The sequence below is a fragment of the Sminthopsis crassicaudata genome, chromosome 4, assembly GCF_048593235.1.
Source record: "Sminthopsis crassicaudata isolate SCR6 chromosome 4, ASM4859323v1, whole genome shotgun sequence".
NCBI classification, from domain to species: domain Eukaryota; kingdom Metazoa; phylum Chordata; class Mammalia; order Dasyuromorphia; family Dasyuridae; genus Sminthopsis; species Sminthopsis crassicaudata.
This window is the reverse complement of record NC_133620.1, coordinates 277,998,688-278,016,791: the sequence shown is the minus strand read 5'-3', so window position 1 is coordinate 278,016,791 and position 18,104 is coordinate 277,998,688. Positions and strand designations below refer to the sequence as shown.

The window sequence follows — 18,104 nt, the reverse complement described above, 5'->3', positions numbered from 1 at the left end:
TTCTTTAATTTTTTTCTCTTTTACAACATGCCTAAAATGGAAATATATTTTGCCTGACTTCACATATATTATCAATATTATTACTTGATTTCTCAAGGGGTAAGTGGGGAATGAGAGGAACAGCAATAATTTGGGATTCAAAATTTAAAAAAAAAGTTAAACATTTTTAATGTAATTGAGAAATATTTAATGAAATAAATTATTTAAAAAATTTAAATATGAAATGTCCACAAAGTTTTTTTCTTAAATTAACTCTGAATACTATTATCCCCATTTTACAGATGAGAAAATAGAATTTGGGAAAGTTGATGTGATTTGTCCTAGGGTCACAAAGCTAGCAAGTTCTAGAATAGAGACTCAAAAGCAGTTTCTTCTGATTCCTAATACTAGTTTTTTCCCCACCATATACCACAGCTGCCAGCTTTACTCAGATGCTTTCATTTGATTTATGAAGGGGGAAAAAATGACTATAAGTCAATAAAGGATTCTAAGAAGCAAGTGGCATAATAATGAACACTCTGATTCAGTACAAGCAAAAAGGCAGGGGGAATAACCAGGAGGTTACTTGAAATCATTCAAGCATAAGGTAATTAAGTGGTCCAAAAAGTCAAAGAAAACAGAGGCTAAAGGGGAGATCTGATGGAAAAATTGGCAGGTTTAAGTTCCAAGATGATCAACAAGTGACAGGGAAGATAAATCTGGGGCTTAGACTGGTGAAAAAACACTGAACTTTATTTATGATACATGTCAGGGAAGCAATATTTTTGTCAGGAACTCAATTATTAAGTTATAGTCACTGACATCTCTTAAAGAATAGGTAAAATCTCCTAGTACAGCAAGGGCCAAGATAAAGACACACCAAGTAGAAACACCACCTACATTTTCCAGCAGACTACGAAGAGCAAGAATGAGTGCTGTAAGGACAGAATGAATTAGTCAACAAATACCTCCCCCACCCAGCCATTAGGTTAAAAAAAAAAAAAAAAGTATAATAAAAGGAATAACTATTTTGTTTGAAGTGGATGGGGAGGGATGGGCAGCAGATTTTTATTATTCCTGTCATCAAGCCTTTGTTTCTAGAGGCTTTTCTTCTACTTCTCAATAACCAAATCATCAACCAAGACACAACCACAACCATCACCTTCCAACAGATTCCTGATCACAAGACAACTTTCCTGCAGCAACCAACATACCCATTTGTATGGATTTTATGTTCTTAAGCATTTTCTAGTCACCTAGCTAGTTAGTAACAAAGCTAGCTTCTCATTTAAATATCTCTACAATGGTGACTTAAGATACTAGAAAGAGGCCCTGTAGGTAGGACCTGGATTTAAATCTCATCTCTACAATTTATAACATGTGTGATGTTGGGGGAAATGATCTTTCTGAGCTTCATTATCTTCATGTAAAATGAGGGGATTTAACTAGATCTATAAAGTCCCTTCCAGTTTTGAATTTCATGATCCTATAACATCTAAGAAGAATGTACGTTTCTTAAAAGCAGAAGTGTTTTATCGTTTACTTTGCCAATGTCTAGCTTGGTCTTGTGCATGGCAAGCACCTGATAAATGTTTGAATCTCCATTTCCTCTTTGGTATATGTTCTTCCAATCCTAGTTTTGTGATGGATCACAGCTGTCTGTCATGATCTTAAATGATATTTAACAGTCTCCAATGATCAAAAGTGCTTCTATCAATTAATTAGTCAACATTTATTAAGTGTCTACTGTGTTGTCATGCACTTTGCTAAGTGCTGGGGATCTTTCTTTAAAGGCAAATGATAGTCCTTGTTCTCAAGAAACTTATACTCCCATGAATCAATTTCCAAGGGAGTTGTTTTAAAAAAGATAAATTTCAATTCATTTTAATCTTTTAAAAAAGTCAACACCATGGGGGAATAATATAGTGGGAAATAAAATGGATAATGCATTCCCAAAGTAGTTAGTAATCCCTCTCCAAATCGCTTCCAAACACTTCTATTCATTTGGTTAACTTTACTACCCAGATTTTAGGAATTATATTTGTTTTGGTTATCAAATTTAGGAGATTTAAGAGTGGGATTTTTATATGATAGAATACCTGTCTTGTCATTCAATAATAGTTGGCATTTATATAACATATGAATTTTACAAAATATTTTCCCATAATAAGCTTGAGTAGTATTACTCCATTATATAGATAAGGAAACTGAAGTTCAGAAAAGTCAAGAGGAATTTTCATTTAGTTAATTCAGAGCTAATCACTCTTCTAATTCCTAGATTAAGATTCCTGGTGGCTGTCAGGACACAACTCAGACTGTCTCATCTATCTCTTTTTATGTTTTGGCTATGTTCTGAAATCAGATGTGTTTCTGAAGACAGTTGGATTAATTTACATTTCAAAAAACCCATGATAGTTACTATCTAACCATTTAGTTTCCTTTTTTTTGGGGGGGGGGGAAGGAAAGAAACTTTGTATCTCCTTGCATATAACAGGCCTTTGATAAATAGAAGATAATTGTATCCCAAGAGCTTAGCACAGTGCTGCTTGTTTCATTCCTTCCTTCTTCATTCATTCAACAAATCTGCCACTTAGGCTTTCTCTTCTTTCACTGACTCTTCTCCTTTTCACACTCTAACCTTCAAAGCAAAACAAACTATTCCCCTAGTTAGCATGCTCAAGCAAATGAATAGATTTCTTCTTGTGTGTGATGATCTTGTAATTGGAAAAGTAGGTAGAAAGGAACATGATGGAGAAGGGATCTTCTTTGGAAGGTAGACCTTTATCAACCTCCCCAGTCACAGAAGAAATTTCCCACAGGGAAATATGACTTAACACTTTCAAGAAATCAAATCATAGAATTCCAGGCATAAACAAATATCCTCAAGTCTAAGAAGCTCACAAGGCAAGAGAGGAAAGGATATGAATCCTAGGATTCAGAGTTGAAAGGTTCCTTAGAGACCAACTTCCTCCTCATACAGATGGGGTAACTAAATCAAAGAAGGGTTAAGCAATTTTCCAAAATTAGTGAGCGGCAATAATTAGGATTCAAAATTAGGTACTAACTCCAACCCAGGGTTGACTCTAGGAGGGTCCCAGAAATTAGAACATTTTCAATTTTTAAAAAAATAAGTTCATATATACGTATTTTTAATATCAGAAAATTCCATCATCCATCACATGTAAGTATTTAGTTCTCTGTATGATTTTAATCCCAGTGTGTCGGGGTCCTTATCCATATAATAAAAATGCGGAACTAGACAGAACTAGATATTTCTAGGTTCCCTTCGTGTTTTGACATTCAGTGATTCTGGAAGGTTGTATGGGATCTGATGGACACAAAAGACACACATAATTTCTACAAACCATATAATGGTGGGACATTTGTAAGTAGTGGGCTAACATGTAAGAAATAAAAGTCTAAAATAAGCCATCTGATGCTTAGCTTGCCATTTCTGCAGGTCTGCCATTAGATGGGTCTATACCAACAACAAAAAATAAAAGCTAAGGAAAAACTAGTCACAGGAAACTAAAAAAAAAAATTACAGTAGAAAGATCATTAGACAGAAAAACTTCCTCCCCTCATTTGATAACATGAGCTGTTTTCCTGTTCTATAAAAATGGGAGTTGAACTAAATCATTTCTAAGGTCTTTTCTGTATTTTACATTCAAAGAATCACAGTATCTCATGAGCTGGGGGAAAAAAAAAAAAAAACAAAACACAAAAATTTGGTCCAGCCCAAACATAAGCAAGAATAGCCTTCTCAGCATACCTGGCAAATGGTACTAGAGTTTCCGCTTGTCTTTCCTCCTCAAGAGAGAGAACAAGCCTCCTCTTGCAGTCTTTTTTATTTTTAGACAGCCTCTAATTATCAGAAAGTTTTTTGCTTAAACTGAAATCGGTCTTCTTGCAACTTCCTTCTATCTCTTGCTTCTATTTTTATTTTCTGAAATCAAGCAAAACAAGTATAATCCATGTGTCTTCTACATTTTAGCCTTTCAAATCCTGAAGACAATTATCACATTCCCTCTAAATCTTGTCTTCTCCAGGCTAAGCTGTCTGCAATACTCTCTAAAGCAGTGGTCAAACTTTTTAAAAAGTGGGCCAGTTCACCTCAGACTGTAGGAGGGCCGGATTATAGTAAAAACAAAAACACACTCTGTCTCCACCCCTCAGCCCATTTGCCATAACCAGCCAGGCTGCATAAACGTCCTCATCGGGAGCATCTGGCCCGAGGGCAGTAGTTTGAGAACCCCTGCTCTAAAGTATCCAACTCTGGCCTGGGAATTAATGGGGACCCTGGTAGTTTCCAAGTTTCCCATGGACTAGCTACAGATGAGAAGATGAAAGAAGAGAAGGGAATAAGAATATTGGCTGTACTCGGACGATCTGAAGGTGAAAAGGTGGGGGAAAGATGAGGAAAATCCCTTTATTCACATAAACTTTAAGCCAAGATAAATTAAGAAGATACTTAGTTTTGATGTTAGCATAAAGGAGGCCAGATTAATTTCCCAGAGTCATTAGAATGAAGCTATAAAGGAAGTGATTTATGAAACAGCTCAGGTGCCCCTGCCTATCATCTTAGGCACACAAAGACTGCAAAGAAAAACTTCAAAACAGCTGCCAAGAACAAACACTCCTGGGCCCAACTTCCAAGCCTCAAGGGGGAAGAGAGTAAAGGCAAATTAGCAAACACCCAAGGCTATCCAATTCATCAATCACTTCAGCAAAACTCAACAGAACCCAAACAAGAATACTGTGAGACTCCCATACCCATCTCCACGACAGAAACCCAGCCATATCCTTAGACCAAAGGAACAAGCTTTTATTACAGAATTATCAGAACATAAAAACAGCCCATCCAAATGGGGAATTGGGCCAAGGCCACAGAAGTCAGGAGGCTGATGGCAGTTGCCAAAGCAAGGTTACTACCCCCTGGCCTGTCTTCCTGAAAGAGGAGGGAAAAGCTCCAATTTCTCCATCTTTTCAAAATAGGTCAAGAGCAACAAGGCTCATCTTAAGACCACTTTACATGGATGTGGGGGAAGAGGATCTTTTGTGTGTGTGTGTGTGTGTGTGTACACGTGCTCTTGAGCATGTGTGTGTTGGTGGAGGGAGTACAAAGCCCCATAGAAGCCACAGTTGTAAGTTCAGAGGAAGACAAGAAGCCTGGCCTTTCTGTTCTGAGTTCCAGGAGTCAGGAACTGGGGTGAACCACCTTCATCTCCTGTGGAGTCACCCTGGCAACACCAATCACTCTGCAGCTCCCCAAACACTAACGGATCCCAGCCACAGGCACCTGCTGCTGTTTTCGAATCTTGTTGAAGAGTTCCATATATTGGGCCATGGTGTCAGCAGGACCGTACACCCCGTCGTGTCTATTCCCAAACACTGCTGGTGCCCCTGGATTGTGGCTGCCCAGGAAACTCTGCAGGAACTCCAACAGCAGGTTCCAGCAGTCACTAGCCACCACACAAGGGCCATACTCCACCTAGGGGCCAAAAGGATATGTGATTGAGAATAATTTGATTCAATCAAGTACCTAATACATACAAGCCCTAAAATCATGGGATTAGAGCTAAAAAGGACCTTTAATATCATCTAGCCCTAACAGGAAGGAAAGACTTGCCCATAATTATAGAGATGAGATCTGAATCTATGTTCTATGTCTGAACTGACTACATTCATCAGTTCCCTCTCTATGCTAGGAATCAATAAGCAAGATATGACACTGATAGTCTTCTTAAGCAATTTATCACCTAACAGCTGGGAAAAAACAAAAGCAACTAATTATAGTAAAAGCAAGAATGAGGAAGTAAATGCAAAGGACTGAAAAATCCCTAATTTGCCATTTCTTCTTATCCTTTGGCTACCTTCCTGTTACTTATAATCATCTCAGATCTTACTCCTCCTTAAAAAAACAAAAACAAAACAAAACAAAAAAACTATATCATGTACCAACTGATCAAGCTCCCATCTAGCATCTCTTCCCCTTATCTTCACAACCATCCTCTTAGAGTCATTTGTACTTGACCTCTTGAGTCCTCTTCTTTCACTTTTCAATCATTTGTAATCTGGCTTTCACTTTGTAACTCAAGCAGGTTTTTTTTTTTCTTTTCCCCCCAATTTACCAATGATCTCTTAATTGCAAACTCTGATGGCCTTATTTCACTCCTCATGGATTTATATTTTTCTGAAGTATTTAATATGATTAGCTCCTCTTCTCTGTCATACTTTCCTCTCTGGGTTTTTGTGACATTGCTCTCTCCTACCTGTCTTGAGTATTTCTCAGTTTACCTCAAAAGGGTCTTGAGAAGGCCTTTTTATTCAATGTCTGACTGATAAGAGACTACATCACCTCTTAAGGGTTCTATGATCATTTTAACTGAACTCCTCCCAAATCTATATATTCAACTTAGTTTCTGTTGTAAGTCCCACTCTTACACTACCACCTGCCTACTGGATACCTCCAAAAGAATTCACAAAGGCATCGAAAACTCAAGCATCTAAAAGAGTATTCATTGTCTTTACCCTAAAATCTGTAATCTTCCTAAGTTCCCTATTTTTATCAAGGGTAATACCATCTTGCCAATTACTCAGGTTTGCAATCAGGAGACTATCCTTGACACTTCTTCCCTTACCCCTCAAACCCAATCAGGTGTCAAAGTCTTATGAGAGAAAATAAGTCTCATATCCAATCCTGTCTTACACTACTCACAGCAACCATCTCACTTCAGGCTATCACCTATTGCCTGGATTATTAAAGGCAACTATACCATTCCTATTTCTAGTCTGGATCCTACCCTTGTCTCTCCCCTCTCCATACCATCAGAACTGCCATTCATTAAAGCACTTGACACAGTGCCTGGTACACAGGAGGTACTACATAAATTCCCTTCTGTTCTCCATTTATAAAGCAGAGATCTCAGCATCTCCTTGTCCTGCTCAAGAATATTCCAGTAGACTTGCTTTGCCACTGGACAAAATATAAACTCATGAAGGACTAGCCTAACTTTCTGAGAAGTACTAAACATCATTCTCCTTCAAGTACTTTACATCCTAACTACACCAGCTATTTGTTGTTCCCTATACACAACATTCCATCTTCTATCCATACTCAGAATTTGCACAGGCTGTTCCATGCCTGATATGTGCTTCTTCCTTCCTCCAATTTAAATAATCTCCAGGTTTCTTCTAAGTTCAGTTTAAGTTCCACTTCCAGTAGGAATCCTAGTTTGACCCTCTTTGTTGCTAAAGCCCTCCAGAAATTACTTTGTATATATCTTGTAGTTAATAATTGTTGCAACAGAGCTAGCATTTATATAGTACTTGAAAACTGGTAAAGTACTATGCAAATATTATTCTTTTTATGCTCAAAACAACCCGGGAGGGTAGGTGCTATTATCCTCATTTTACAAATGAAGAAATTGAGGTTGAAAACAGTTAAGAGACTTGCCCAGGGTCATACAACTTGTGCCTGACAAAGAATCCGAACTCTTGGGGTTTCCTGACTAACAAGTTCAGGATTCTATCCACTGTGCCTCAAGTTAATTTTCATCGTACGTGTTCCTTGAGAGCAGAACTATTTCCTTTTTTTTGTATTTGTATTCCAATAATTAAGGCATTGCCTTGCACAATGTAGGTACTTAACAAATATTTGTTGAAGGACTGGTTGGATAAATGAATAAAAATAGAAAATTAGACAAAGTGCTATGAGAAATAAGAGAAGGGAAAGAATAAGCGGAATCAATGGGAAGATTTCGTGGAGGAAATAGAGAATTCAACAGAAAGCTTGAGACTTAGAAAAGTAGGCTGAAGCCAGATTTTAGACAGTTCTACATACTAGAATCAGGAGCTGATATTTTATGGAGCAGCAAAGGGAGATCATTCAAAGTTTTTGAAAAGAGATATTTATGCTCATTATAGGAAGGCTACTCAAGGAAAAGCCCTTATGTCTCCTGGCATCTTCCCAAAGCATTGAACACAATATTAAATAAATGTTAGGCATTTAACAAATATTTTTGGAAAGACTGACAATTATAGTTTAGGCATCTTCTAACCCATACAAACCTCCTCCCTGCTTCCCTGCTATTTCTACAACAGGACTTTTTTCTGGATAATCAGTCCTCCAGACTTACCCTGAGGACCAAAAGACAAGGCTGAATTTCCTGTGGCATGATCTAAGAAGCAGACTAGCTAATGCAGTGAGTGAAAATTCCTGTGATACCTAGAATAATGACAAACGCATAAGGAGTAATGGAGTTAACATAGAAGCCACAGCTCACACAAGTAGTTAGTTGTGAATCTCCTTTTCTCAGGCAAAAACACCACTCCCAAATTACATCAAAAGTCCACCTACATGTGGACCCTAATATATTCTTTCTCAAGTAGAAAATATTAAGTAGTAGTAGTAGTAGCAGCAGCCTAAAATTTGACCACTATGCTTAGATGAGATAAGACTGAAGAGAAGTTGAGATAATTAAGAGTCTGAGACTCTTAAAGAGAACATATCTGAAGAGCAAAGAGGGTGGGGAAGATTAAAATGAGGTCTTGTACTTACTGAGAAGCAAGAGTGATGTACAGAGTTCAGGCTTTAGCAATAACAAGGATCTTAAGAGATTAGAAAGCTTTAAAGGAAGAGATGAAGTTACTACATGAAGGTAACAGAAAAAGGGGCTAGAAATGCAGATTATGTCGATCAAAAATAGTATGAAAGGAGAAACAGATAATCTTAAGAACAATACCAAGGAATGTGACTTTCTGGAGAAAGCAATGTTTTCAGCGAGCACCAGAAAACAGAAAGGGAGAGGAAGAGGTGCAGGATAAAGGAAGTTTGTAAGCAGTCAAGGAAAGAGGCAATATGGTACGGTGGCTGAACAGAAGACCTGTGTCTAAGGCTCACCTTCTACAAATACTGACTGCAGGGTCCTGATGCTGCTGCTTTACTTCTGCTGCTCTAGACCAGAAATGACAAAGAAGATCCATGTGTATTAGCGAGAAAATTAGAAGTGTCTGATTCAAAGTATAGAAGAGTGTTCCAGAGGGCTGACAGAAGAGGAGAAAGGAGGACAAAGGGCTGAAGAAGGCCATGGTTGAGTTTACTAAGGAAAGGGATCACGTCCAAGCACTGCCTTAGCTAGTGATTTCTAGTATCCCTCACAATGGGCCCACATGTCAATTATTGTTAAGAACTTTCCACCCTGGTGGATCCCACCTCCCCCTACTAACAGAGAGCCAGTATTCGAAAGAGAGTTTGAGTTCTCTGTCTAAATAAATACACACCTGATATATCATGACATTAACTTTTAAGTTTTGCAATGCACTTTATTTTCTGTCAATTGAGAAGTCCCATTTATTGAAGGTAATCATGGAGAACAAAGTGGGAAGGTTTCATATGGGTATCTGCACTATAGTTGGATATATGAGTTTAGCAAAATAAAAGAGAGAAGGAGACAGTGCTTTGTCTTTAAGTTCAAAAATATGTACAGATGAAAAAAAAATTGGGGCATAATTTTAATCACTAAGATTAATGCTGAAGAATAATTGAAAAAATTCACCTATGGATTTCCTTCACTGCAGCAGTAAAGAATTATGGATGTACAATATTGTACATACTGCCAAAAAATGGTTGGTATATGTCCATTAGTTTTGATAAACTACATTTTCTCCTCTTTTTCAATATTTGTTACAAAGACTGGCTTAATGAAGGCTACTTATAAAAGTCGTGAATAAGTCGTGAATCAAATTGTATCTATAGAAATAATATTCCTTTTTAAAAAAGAAAAAAGCTTGAAAATTTTATTCATTTTATAGATGATTAAATCCTAACCATCTTTCAAAGCCTCACTCACATGACACCTTATCCACTACAATTGACCTATGTGACCATGAATAAGATATTTTTCTTCTCTAATCCTATTTCCTCATGTTAGCTGGAGATATCATTCTACTGCATAGGGTTGTTGTGAAGAAAGCAATCTGTAAACCTTAAAAGTGCTACAGAAATGTGAGCTACATATAGCTCTCCCCCAAATCCCTATTAATAGCACTGTTTTTTTCACCTAACATATTTATAATGTATTTATTAAAGCTGTCTGAATTGCTGTCTTCTCCCCTTTCTGGATTGTGAGCTCCATGGGGATGGTGGCAATTTTTATCTAAAATGTGTATTTGACTTAGCTTCTTACACAAAATAGTTCTTAATATTTGATTATTTATTTATTTATTTATTTATTTTTTTGCTGAGGCATTTGGGATTAAGTGACTTGCCCAGAGTCACACAGCTAGAAAGTGTTAAGTGTCAGAGACCAGATTTGAACTCAGGTCCTTCTGACTTCAGGGCTGGTCCTCTATCCACTGCACCACCTAGCTGCCCCTCTTAATATTTGTTAAAACATTTGAAAGACATCACAATCTGGATTAAATGCAATTATCAATTTTGTTTCATGGTATCTTGCTTTAACAGATTTCCCTCTTCCTCTCAGAGGAAAGGTGGGAAAGAACAGGTTCAGAATGCTATATTCTATTTAAGTTGTTACTTTATCAGTTAGTTTTCCTCAACTGTTATAATAGCTTAATAAATATTTGTTAATATGTCAATTTATGATACATAGATGGATTTTTATCAGCCCAAATGCTGTCCCTGCATTCCCCTTCCTTTCCACTTCAACAAGCTGTCACTGATGTCTAAGAGTTTGGAGACAGCAAAAAAGATTTAAAAAATAAATATAATCCCATTCTACAACCTCATGAAAAGTTGGCATACTAGAAGGAAAAAGCTTAGAACTTAGGCATATCATTTCTGAAAGATTGCCTATCACTATCCTAGAGCATATCAAAGACAAATAGGGACATCAGATAGACCTACAGAAGTAATGATCAAGGACCTCTCTAAATTTTCTTACTCCTCTCCCATTCCCACCAGCACCCCTCAGCACTAATAAATACACTTTCTACACAACAATTGCTAACTACCAGTTTGTACAGAGGAATAGCATTTGCAGTACTTTTTCTTCATGTGTAAAATATAAAGAATAATAGCACCTACCTCACAAAGATATGAGGATCAAATTGAATACTATGTATAGCATTATATTAATTATCATCATCATTGGCTAGTACAAATCCTTATTACCTTCCCAAATTTACTATCTCCTTCCATTCCTCAGCTAACTAATCTTTCTCAGACCTAATGGGAAGAAGGTTAACAGTTGGTGAAGTACAGATTCATTTTCCACATTTATGGGTGATAAAGAGAGGAAAAGGCATGTCCTTGAACTATGGTTTCATATAGAGAACTATGATGTGAAAATATAAAATGGGAATAATATAGATCAATAATTTGTCTGATGAGCAACCCCTAGGCCTCATAACTAACATTTGTCAGATGGTAGGATCTGAACCAGGTCTTTCTTCACTTTAAGGCATGGTTCTCTATTCTATCTCCCTCTCTTCCATAGAATTCCTTTCCCTAGGATATCCAGAGTTCCTAAGAATTACTGTCTCTTAAGCAAATAAAAACAGGTAGCTGGGAAAATAATGGGGCAGGAATCTGGCACACACAAGTAGAAAGGTGGATGTAATTAAGAACACAAGAGTTCCAGTGTCCCTTCTACTACTTACACACTATATGTATGATCTCAGCAAAGTTATTTTCCTTTTAGGGGCTTGATTTTCCTCATCTATAAAAGGAGGGGTTCAAACTAAGTATTGTCTAAAATTCATTGCAGCTCAAACATTCTAAACTTACTATTTATTCTCACTTGCAAGATTTAGTAGTTTTCCCAATTGTTTGCGGGGTATCCCCTCCAGGTTTTCCCTAACCCCATTTTCCCAAAGACTCACCTCCACAGAGATGCCTCTAGCGCTGGGCCCCATGGTGACAGTGCCCACTTTCACCAGGAAGTCACAGTACTGGTATCGAGTGCCACGGGTCTCAATCTTGTTGGCCTTGGCATTTTGGAAAAAGCCCTTGAGCTTCACCATGAGCACGTCAAAGTTTGCGTCGGCAATGAGGCAGGGGCCATTCTCAAAGAGGGCAAAGCAGCTTAGAGGGTATTCTGAGTTGTGCATCACATACATCAGCTTCCCAGCCTGGCCTACAAGGGAGTAAAGGCCCAACTCATTACCAAATCCAAAACAACGTAGAATTCAGTGTATAAGGTGAGAAAGGTTGAACTAGAGAAGACCTTGGGGTCCTTTCCAAGGGAAAAGTTTAGTGATGTTAAGAGTAAGAAGACCACTGCTGATAGTCTAGGCATTTACCCAGCAACAGCAGGTCAAACCTGTAGTATTTGCAAGGAAAAGGGATAAAAGGATGAAAAGATCAAGAAGCAATAACAATTTTAGCCCTAAATACTGCCCAGAAATATCCAGCCAGCTTTTTATAAAGAATCTAGACCAACATATGTCCCAATGGAATCTGTCATCATCTTTCATGGGAAGTGTCTTCACAAGTGAGAAGCAAAAAGTTTAGATGCTAAGATACAAGACAACACTTCTCAGTTCCCAAGCCAGTCTGAGCCTTTTTGTCTACACAGAAGGGTACAGTGGGTATATACTAAAAGGAATGGCAAGATTAAATGAAATCCACCCCAAATGGCTCTCCATAACTGAACCTAAAACCAGTACCATATCAGTATAAATATAAGTCATATCTCTTCCCAAAATCTTTGGACCAAAAGGATTAAAAAAAAAAAAATGATCATAGCTGTAGAATTAGAAAGGACCTCAGAGATCATTTAGTTTAATTCTCTCATTTAACAGAGAAGAAAACTGAGGCTAAGGAGATTACAAGAAGCCCCAGAGCACACAAGTTTAAGCATCAAGTTGGGATGTGAAGTCAAGACTCCAAAGTTTATGCTCTTTCTACTCTACTATTTTCTTTGATGTACATAAAACTTAAATGCAAATTATAATGTAAATCTGTTAATTTTCAGTATATGTCAATAATAGCAGAGATAAGCTCCAGCAAATTCAAAATAGGGTCCAAGGAACAGACCAGTTGATTTGGTTCAGAGAGGCTCAGGCCTCCCATTGCTACCCCAAATGAGGCCCCAGGAAATTAATTCTTTCACTGTGATGTTCTATATGTAGAGAGAAAAAAGAGAGAAAAGATCAAATCACAAAAAGTAGTGAAAGATGCTTGACCAGAGATGGACTTTAACCAACAAATGTTTGCCAAAACCAATGCAACCAAGATTGGAAGGTAAACAGAAAATTGGGAAACAGTTTTTGCAGTCAGTTTGATAAAGGCCTCATTTCAGAAATATATAGGGAACTCAATCAAATTTATAAGGATACAAGTCATTCCTCAATTGATGAGTGGTCAAAGGATATGAATAAGCAGATTTCAGATAAAGAAATTAAAACTATAGTCATATAAACCACTACCATTGCAGACAAAGGGTCTGCAGTTTTATAATCCTTTGAGTTCCATATTGCTCTTGTGATGGTTGGATCAGTTCACATGTACACCGACAATATATTAGTGTTCCAATTTTTGCACATCTTCTCCAACACTTTTCATTTTCCTTTCTGTCATCTTAGCCAATTTGATAGCTTTGATGTGGTACCCTTTGCTCATGCAACACCACTATGTCTATACTTGAGATCATAAAAAAGGGAAAAGGATACACACGTATAAAAATATTTATAGCAGTTCTTCCTGTGGTGACAAAGAATTAAAAATTGAGGAGATGCCCCTCAATTGGAGAAAGGCTAAACAAATTTCAGAACATAAATGTAATGGAATACTATTGTGCTAAAAAAAGCTATGATGAGCAAGCAGATTTCAGAAAAAATCTTAAAAAGATTTATGTGAACTATGGCTCAGTGGAACAGAACATTGTACACAGGAACAGTGTGATGTTATTGTGTGATGACCAATTATGAAAGACTTAACTATTCTCAGTAACACAATGACCTAAGACAATTTCAAAAGACTCATGATGGAAAAAGCTATCCATCTAGACTCATGATGGAAAAAGCTATTCATCTCCAGTGAAAGAACTATGGAATCTGAATGTAGACTGAAGCACACTATTTTCACTTTGTTTTTGTTTTTTATTTCTCATAGTTTTCCCCTTAAGTTCTGATTTTTCTTTCACATGACTAATATAGAAATATATTAAACATAATTGTACATGTAACCTATTCAGAATGCTTGCTGTCTTGGGGAATAGGGAAGGGAAGGGAGGGAGAAAAATTCATTTTTATAAAAATGAATGTGAATCGGCAACAGCAAGATTATACAATGATCGATTCTGATGGACATGGCTCTTGTCAATAATGAAGTGATTCAGACCAGTTCCAACAGTCTTGTGATAAAGAAACCCATCTGTACCCAGAGAGAGGACAGTGGGAACTGAATGTGGACCACAATATAGTATTTTCACTCTTTTTGTTGTTGTTTGCTTGTATTTTGTTTTCTTTCTCATTTTTTTTCCTTTTTGGTTTGATTTTTCTGAAGCAGCATGGTATTTGTGGAAATATGTATAGAGAAATTGCACACGTTCAATATATATTGGATATATTGTTGTGGGGGGAATAAATGGGGAAGATTAGAACACAGGGTTTTTTTAGGGGTGAATGTTGAAAATTATGTATATAATTTGAAAATGAAAAGTTTTAATTAAAAAAATTTAAGTAAATAAAAATTATAGAAAAAAGTTAATGTGATTTTAAATCACATGTAAAAAATACAGGTAATTGGGAAAAAATAAAATACTATTACATAGAGAAGAAAGAATGTTTGCCAAATCTCTTGCAAATCTAATCAAAGAGGTTTTAAAACTAAAAAAGAAAGGAAGAGGAAGAAGACTACTAAATTAGCATAAAAAGCTACAAAAAAGAAAGAATTAGCAGTCAAAATATTCAATTTCAAGAGACAAAATCCAAGAAAGCAGCAAGTAGTAATAAAGCTCACAGCATCCCATACACACAAAAAAAATTTTTGGTTTAAACACAATGGCCAAAATTTAGAGATGAAGTGGGTTGAGGGATTGTAAAGCATAGAGGCAAATTTAACCTCAAAGGTATCAGTGAGACTTGCTGCAATGAAACTCTTGGCTCTAAGTTGGGATGGGTAAAATTTATTCAAAAGAAACTAGATAAAAGAGAGTAAACGAAAATGAAGTGCATCTTATATTAAGACGGCATACTCATATGATAAAGTCCAAATTCAGAGAGGAAAAGTCTGAAGAGATTCATCCAAGAATTGTAGGTGAAGATCAAAAGAGGAAGAAATAATAGTGATTATCACTGGAGTACACAATAACCACTGGGACAGAAAGAGGAAATAAATGGAGATCTTGGGAAACATCACAAGGTTGATACAGAGACATGATATAAGTTATATGGACTTTAAATTATCCAAGATATCTGCTAGAATCCTTTCTCTTTAATGAAAATAGCAAGTAGCTAGTAACTTAGTAATTTGTTTTTAGTCATAATTTTATCCCTCAAAAATGTGAAGGACATAACAAAGTGTAATGGGCCAGAACTCTCTACTTAAAACAAGAATTCTTACAAGGTGTTAAGTCAGTGGAATTGATGAGACAATGGTTATCTAGTTTAGCATGGTGATTAATAGTTCTCTAGTTCAGTACATATACTTAATATAATTCCACAAGATTCACACTTATGATAAAGTAATTATAATAGAGTGTATATAACAGCCAACAGTAACAAATTAGTAATAAATACAATTTTCTATCCCCCATTACTACAAAGAAAATAAGACTGTAATACAATGCAATGTTCTCGGTTGGTTTTCTGGAGGTCTTGGAATCAGCCTTCATTTCAGTAATCACCAGGAGAACAGCCAGGTGTTAAAGTGTAAAGTCCAAATTCTTTATAGTCTCCTTGCCTGGGGCTCAGCTAGCTTTCTGCAGAGCCTTTCAGACTGGCCTTGGTCTCAGTGGTGGAAGTACAGGAGGCCTGCCACCATGGTGGTATGAGATGCAGTGAATGAATCTGTTTCCTTGGCTCACAGAGCTTGAGCTCCAGGCTCCAGTCCTCGTCTTCTCTGGCTCTGACCCTGGCTGAGTTTGTCCCAGCTTATATGCTCTATTCTAATTACATTATCATAGGTGTCAATCTTGTGGAACTATATTAAGTACTAAGTACTGAACTAGAGAACCATAATTCACCATGCTAAACTAGATAACCATTGTATTTATCAATTCCATTGAGTTAGCACCTTGTAAGAATCCTTGTTTTAAGTATAGAGTTCTAGCCTATAACAACAAAGGAAAATCCTATTCTAGATTTGGTTCTCAACAAAAGGGAAGAACTGATTGATAGGACAGAAAGGATGTATCCTGGGGAGGAAGTGATAACCTCCTCCCAGAGTTTGTGATAGAGATGGAGAGGAAGTCTTCACATAGTCTGGCATACACTCTAGGGATCTGGAGATTTCAAAGGATTCAGCAAAAATATGTAAGATCCCATGAACAAAATGCTCCAGTGGAAGTTAGCTCAAAAGGAATGGTACAAGTTCAAGAATGAAATTGTAAAGACACAAAGGGGAACAATTCCAATGTCAAGAAAAAAACCTCCCTATCTTATATTTGTGGAATTGACTTATTTTAAACTCAAGTGTAAGACCTGACATTTACTTTTTTGAATTTAACTTCTTTCTAATAGTCTGTGAAGATTCTTTTAAATCCTTTTACTCTGTCATCCACTGAGTTAGCTATCCCTCTCAGATTTCTTTCACCTGAAAAATCTGATTACTGTACCATTTATTCCCTTACCCAAATCAATAATAATAATAATAACAATAAATTAATTAGCAAGGGGCCAGACACTGATCCCTGTGAGACACTCCACAAGATAATTGGGTCTGTCTATCTAAATAGTCATTTAAGATGTAAATAGCTCTGCCTTCCCAATATTTATCAAATTTCCTCTCAGTATCCCAAGTGTCCTCCCAGTTTAAAAACAAAACAAAACACTCCAATTGATAAATGGTCAAAGGATATGAACAGACAATTCTCAGAGGAAGAAATTGAAACTATATCCACTCACATGAAAGAGTGTTCCAAATCACTACTGATCAGAGAAATGCAAATTAAGACAACTCTGAGATACCACTACACACCTGTCAGATTGGCTAAGATGACAGGAACAAATAATGATGAATGTTGGAGGGGATGTGGGAAAACTGGGACACTGATACATTGCTGGTGGAGTTGCGAAAGAATCCAGCCATTCTGGAGAGCAATCTGGAATTATGTCCAAAAAGTTATCAAACTGTGCATACCCTTTGACCCAGCAGCGCTACTACTGGGCTTATATCCCAAAGAAATACTAAAGAGCGGAAAGAGACATATATGTGCCAAAATGTTTGTGGCAGCTCTTTTTGTTGTAGCTAGAAACTGGAAGATGAATGGATGTCCATCAGTTGGAGAATGGTTGGGTAAATTATGGTATATGAAGGTTATGGAATATTATTGTTCTGTAAGAAATGACCAGCAGGAGGAATACAGAGAGGCTTGGAGAGACTTAAATCAACTGATGCTGAGTGAAATGAGCAGAACCAGAAGATCACTGTACACTTCAACAACAATACTGTATGAGGATGTATTCTGATGGAAGTGGAAATCTTCAACATAAAGAAAAACCAACTCACTTCCAGTTGATCAATGATGGACAGAGGTAGCTACACCCAGAGAAGAAACACTGGGAAGTGAATGTAAATTGTTAGCACTAATATCTGTCTGCCCAGGTTGCATGTACCTTCGGAATCTAATGTTTATTGTGCAACAAGAAAATGATATTCACACACATGTATTGTACCTAGACTATATTGTAACACATGTAAAATGTATGGGATTGCCTGTCATTGGGGGGAGGGAATAGAGGGAGGGGGGGATAATTTGGAAAAATGAATACAAGGGATAATGTTATAAAAAATATATATATAATAAAAAATTATTAAGTAAATAAAAAAAAAATTTTCATTGTTCTTAAAACTTCCCTCACTATCTTCAGCTCATGCTGAATATTAGTATTCCTGGCACTAATTTACAGAACTATTCACCCTCTTCTATTCATCCTGTTGCCTGGCTTAGCTTCCATCTTTTAAAGATGTAAGTTAGATAGTAAGTTACATGAGAGCC

The 18,104-nt window shown here is 36.8% G+C and overlaps 1 protein-coding gene across 6 annotated transcripts in view; it reads right to left on the bottom strand.

Moving 5' to 3' along the window:
• The window catches only part of MED20 (mediator complex subunit 20), a 123,439-nt gene that overhangs the window by 102,248 nt on the left and 3,087 nt on the right, over window positions 1–18,104 (bottom strand). For 3 of the 6 annotated variants that reach the window (XM_074310945.1, XM_074310949.1, XM_074310946.1), the window contains exons 3-4: window positions 11,824–12,077; window positions 4,784–5,470 (exon numbers count right to left, since the gene is read on the bottom strand). In XM_074310945.1, coding sequence (XP_074167046.1) covers window positions 5,255–5,470; window positions 11,824–12,077 — 470 coding nt within the window. In that variant the 3' untranslated portion in view covers window positions 4,784–5,254. Of the gene's footprint in view, window positions 1–4,783; window positions 5,471–8,881; window positions 8,936–11,823; window positions 12,078–18,104 lie in introns of those variants that run through there. The other 3 variants (XM_074310948.1, XM_074310947.1, XM_074310951.1) reach the window with 3 other exon arrangements.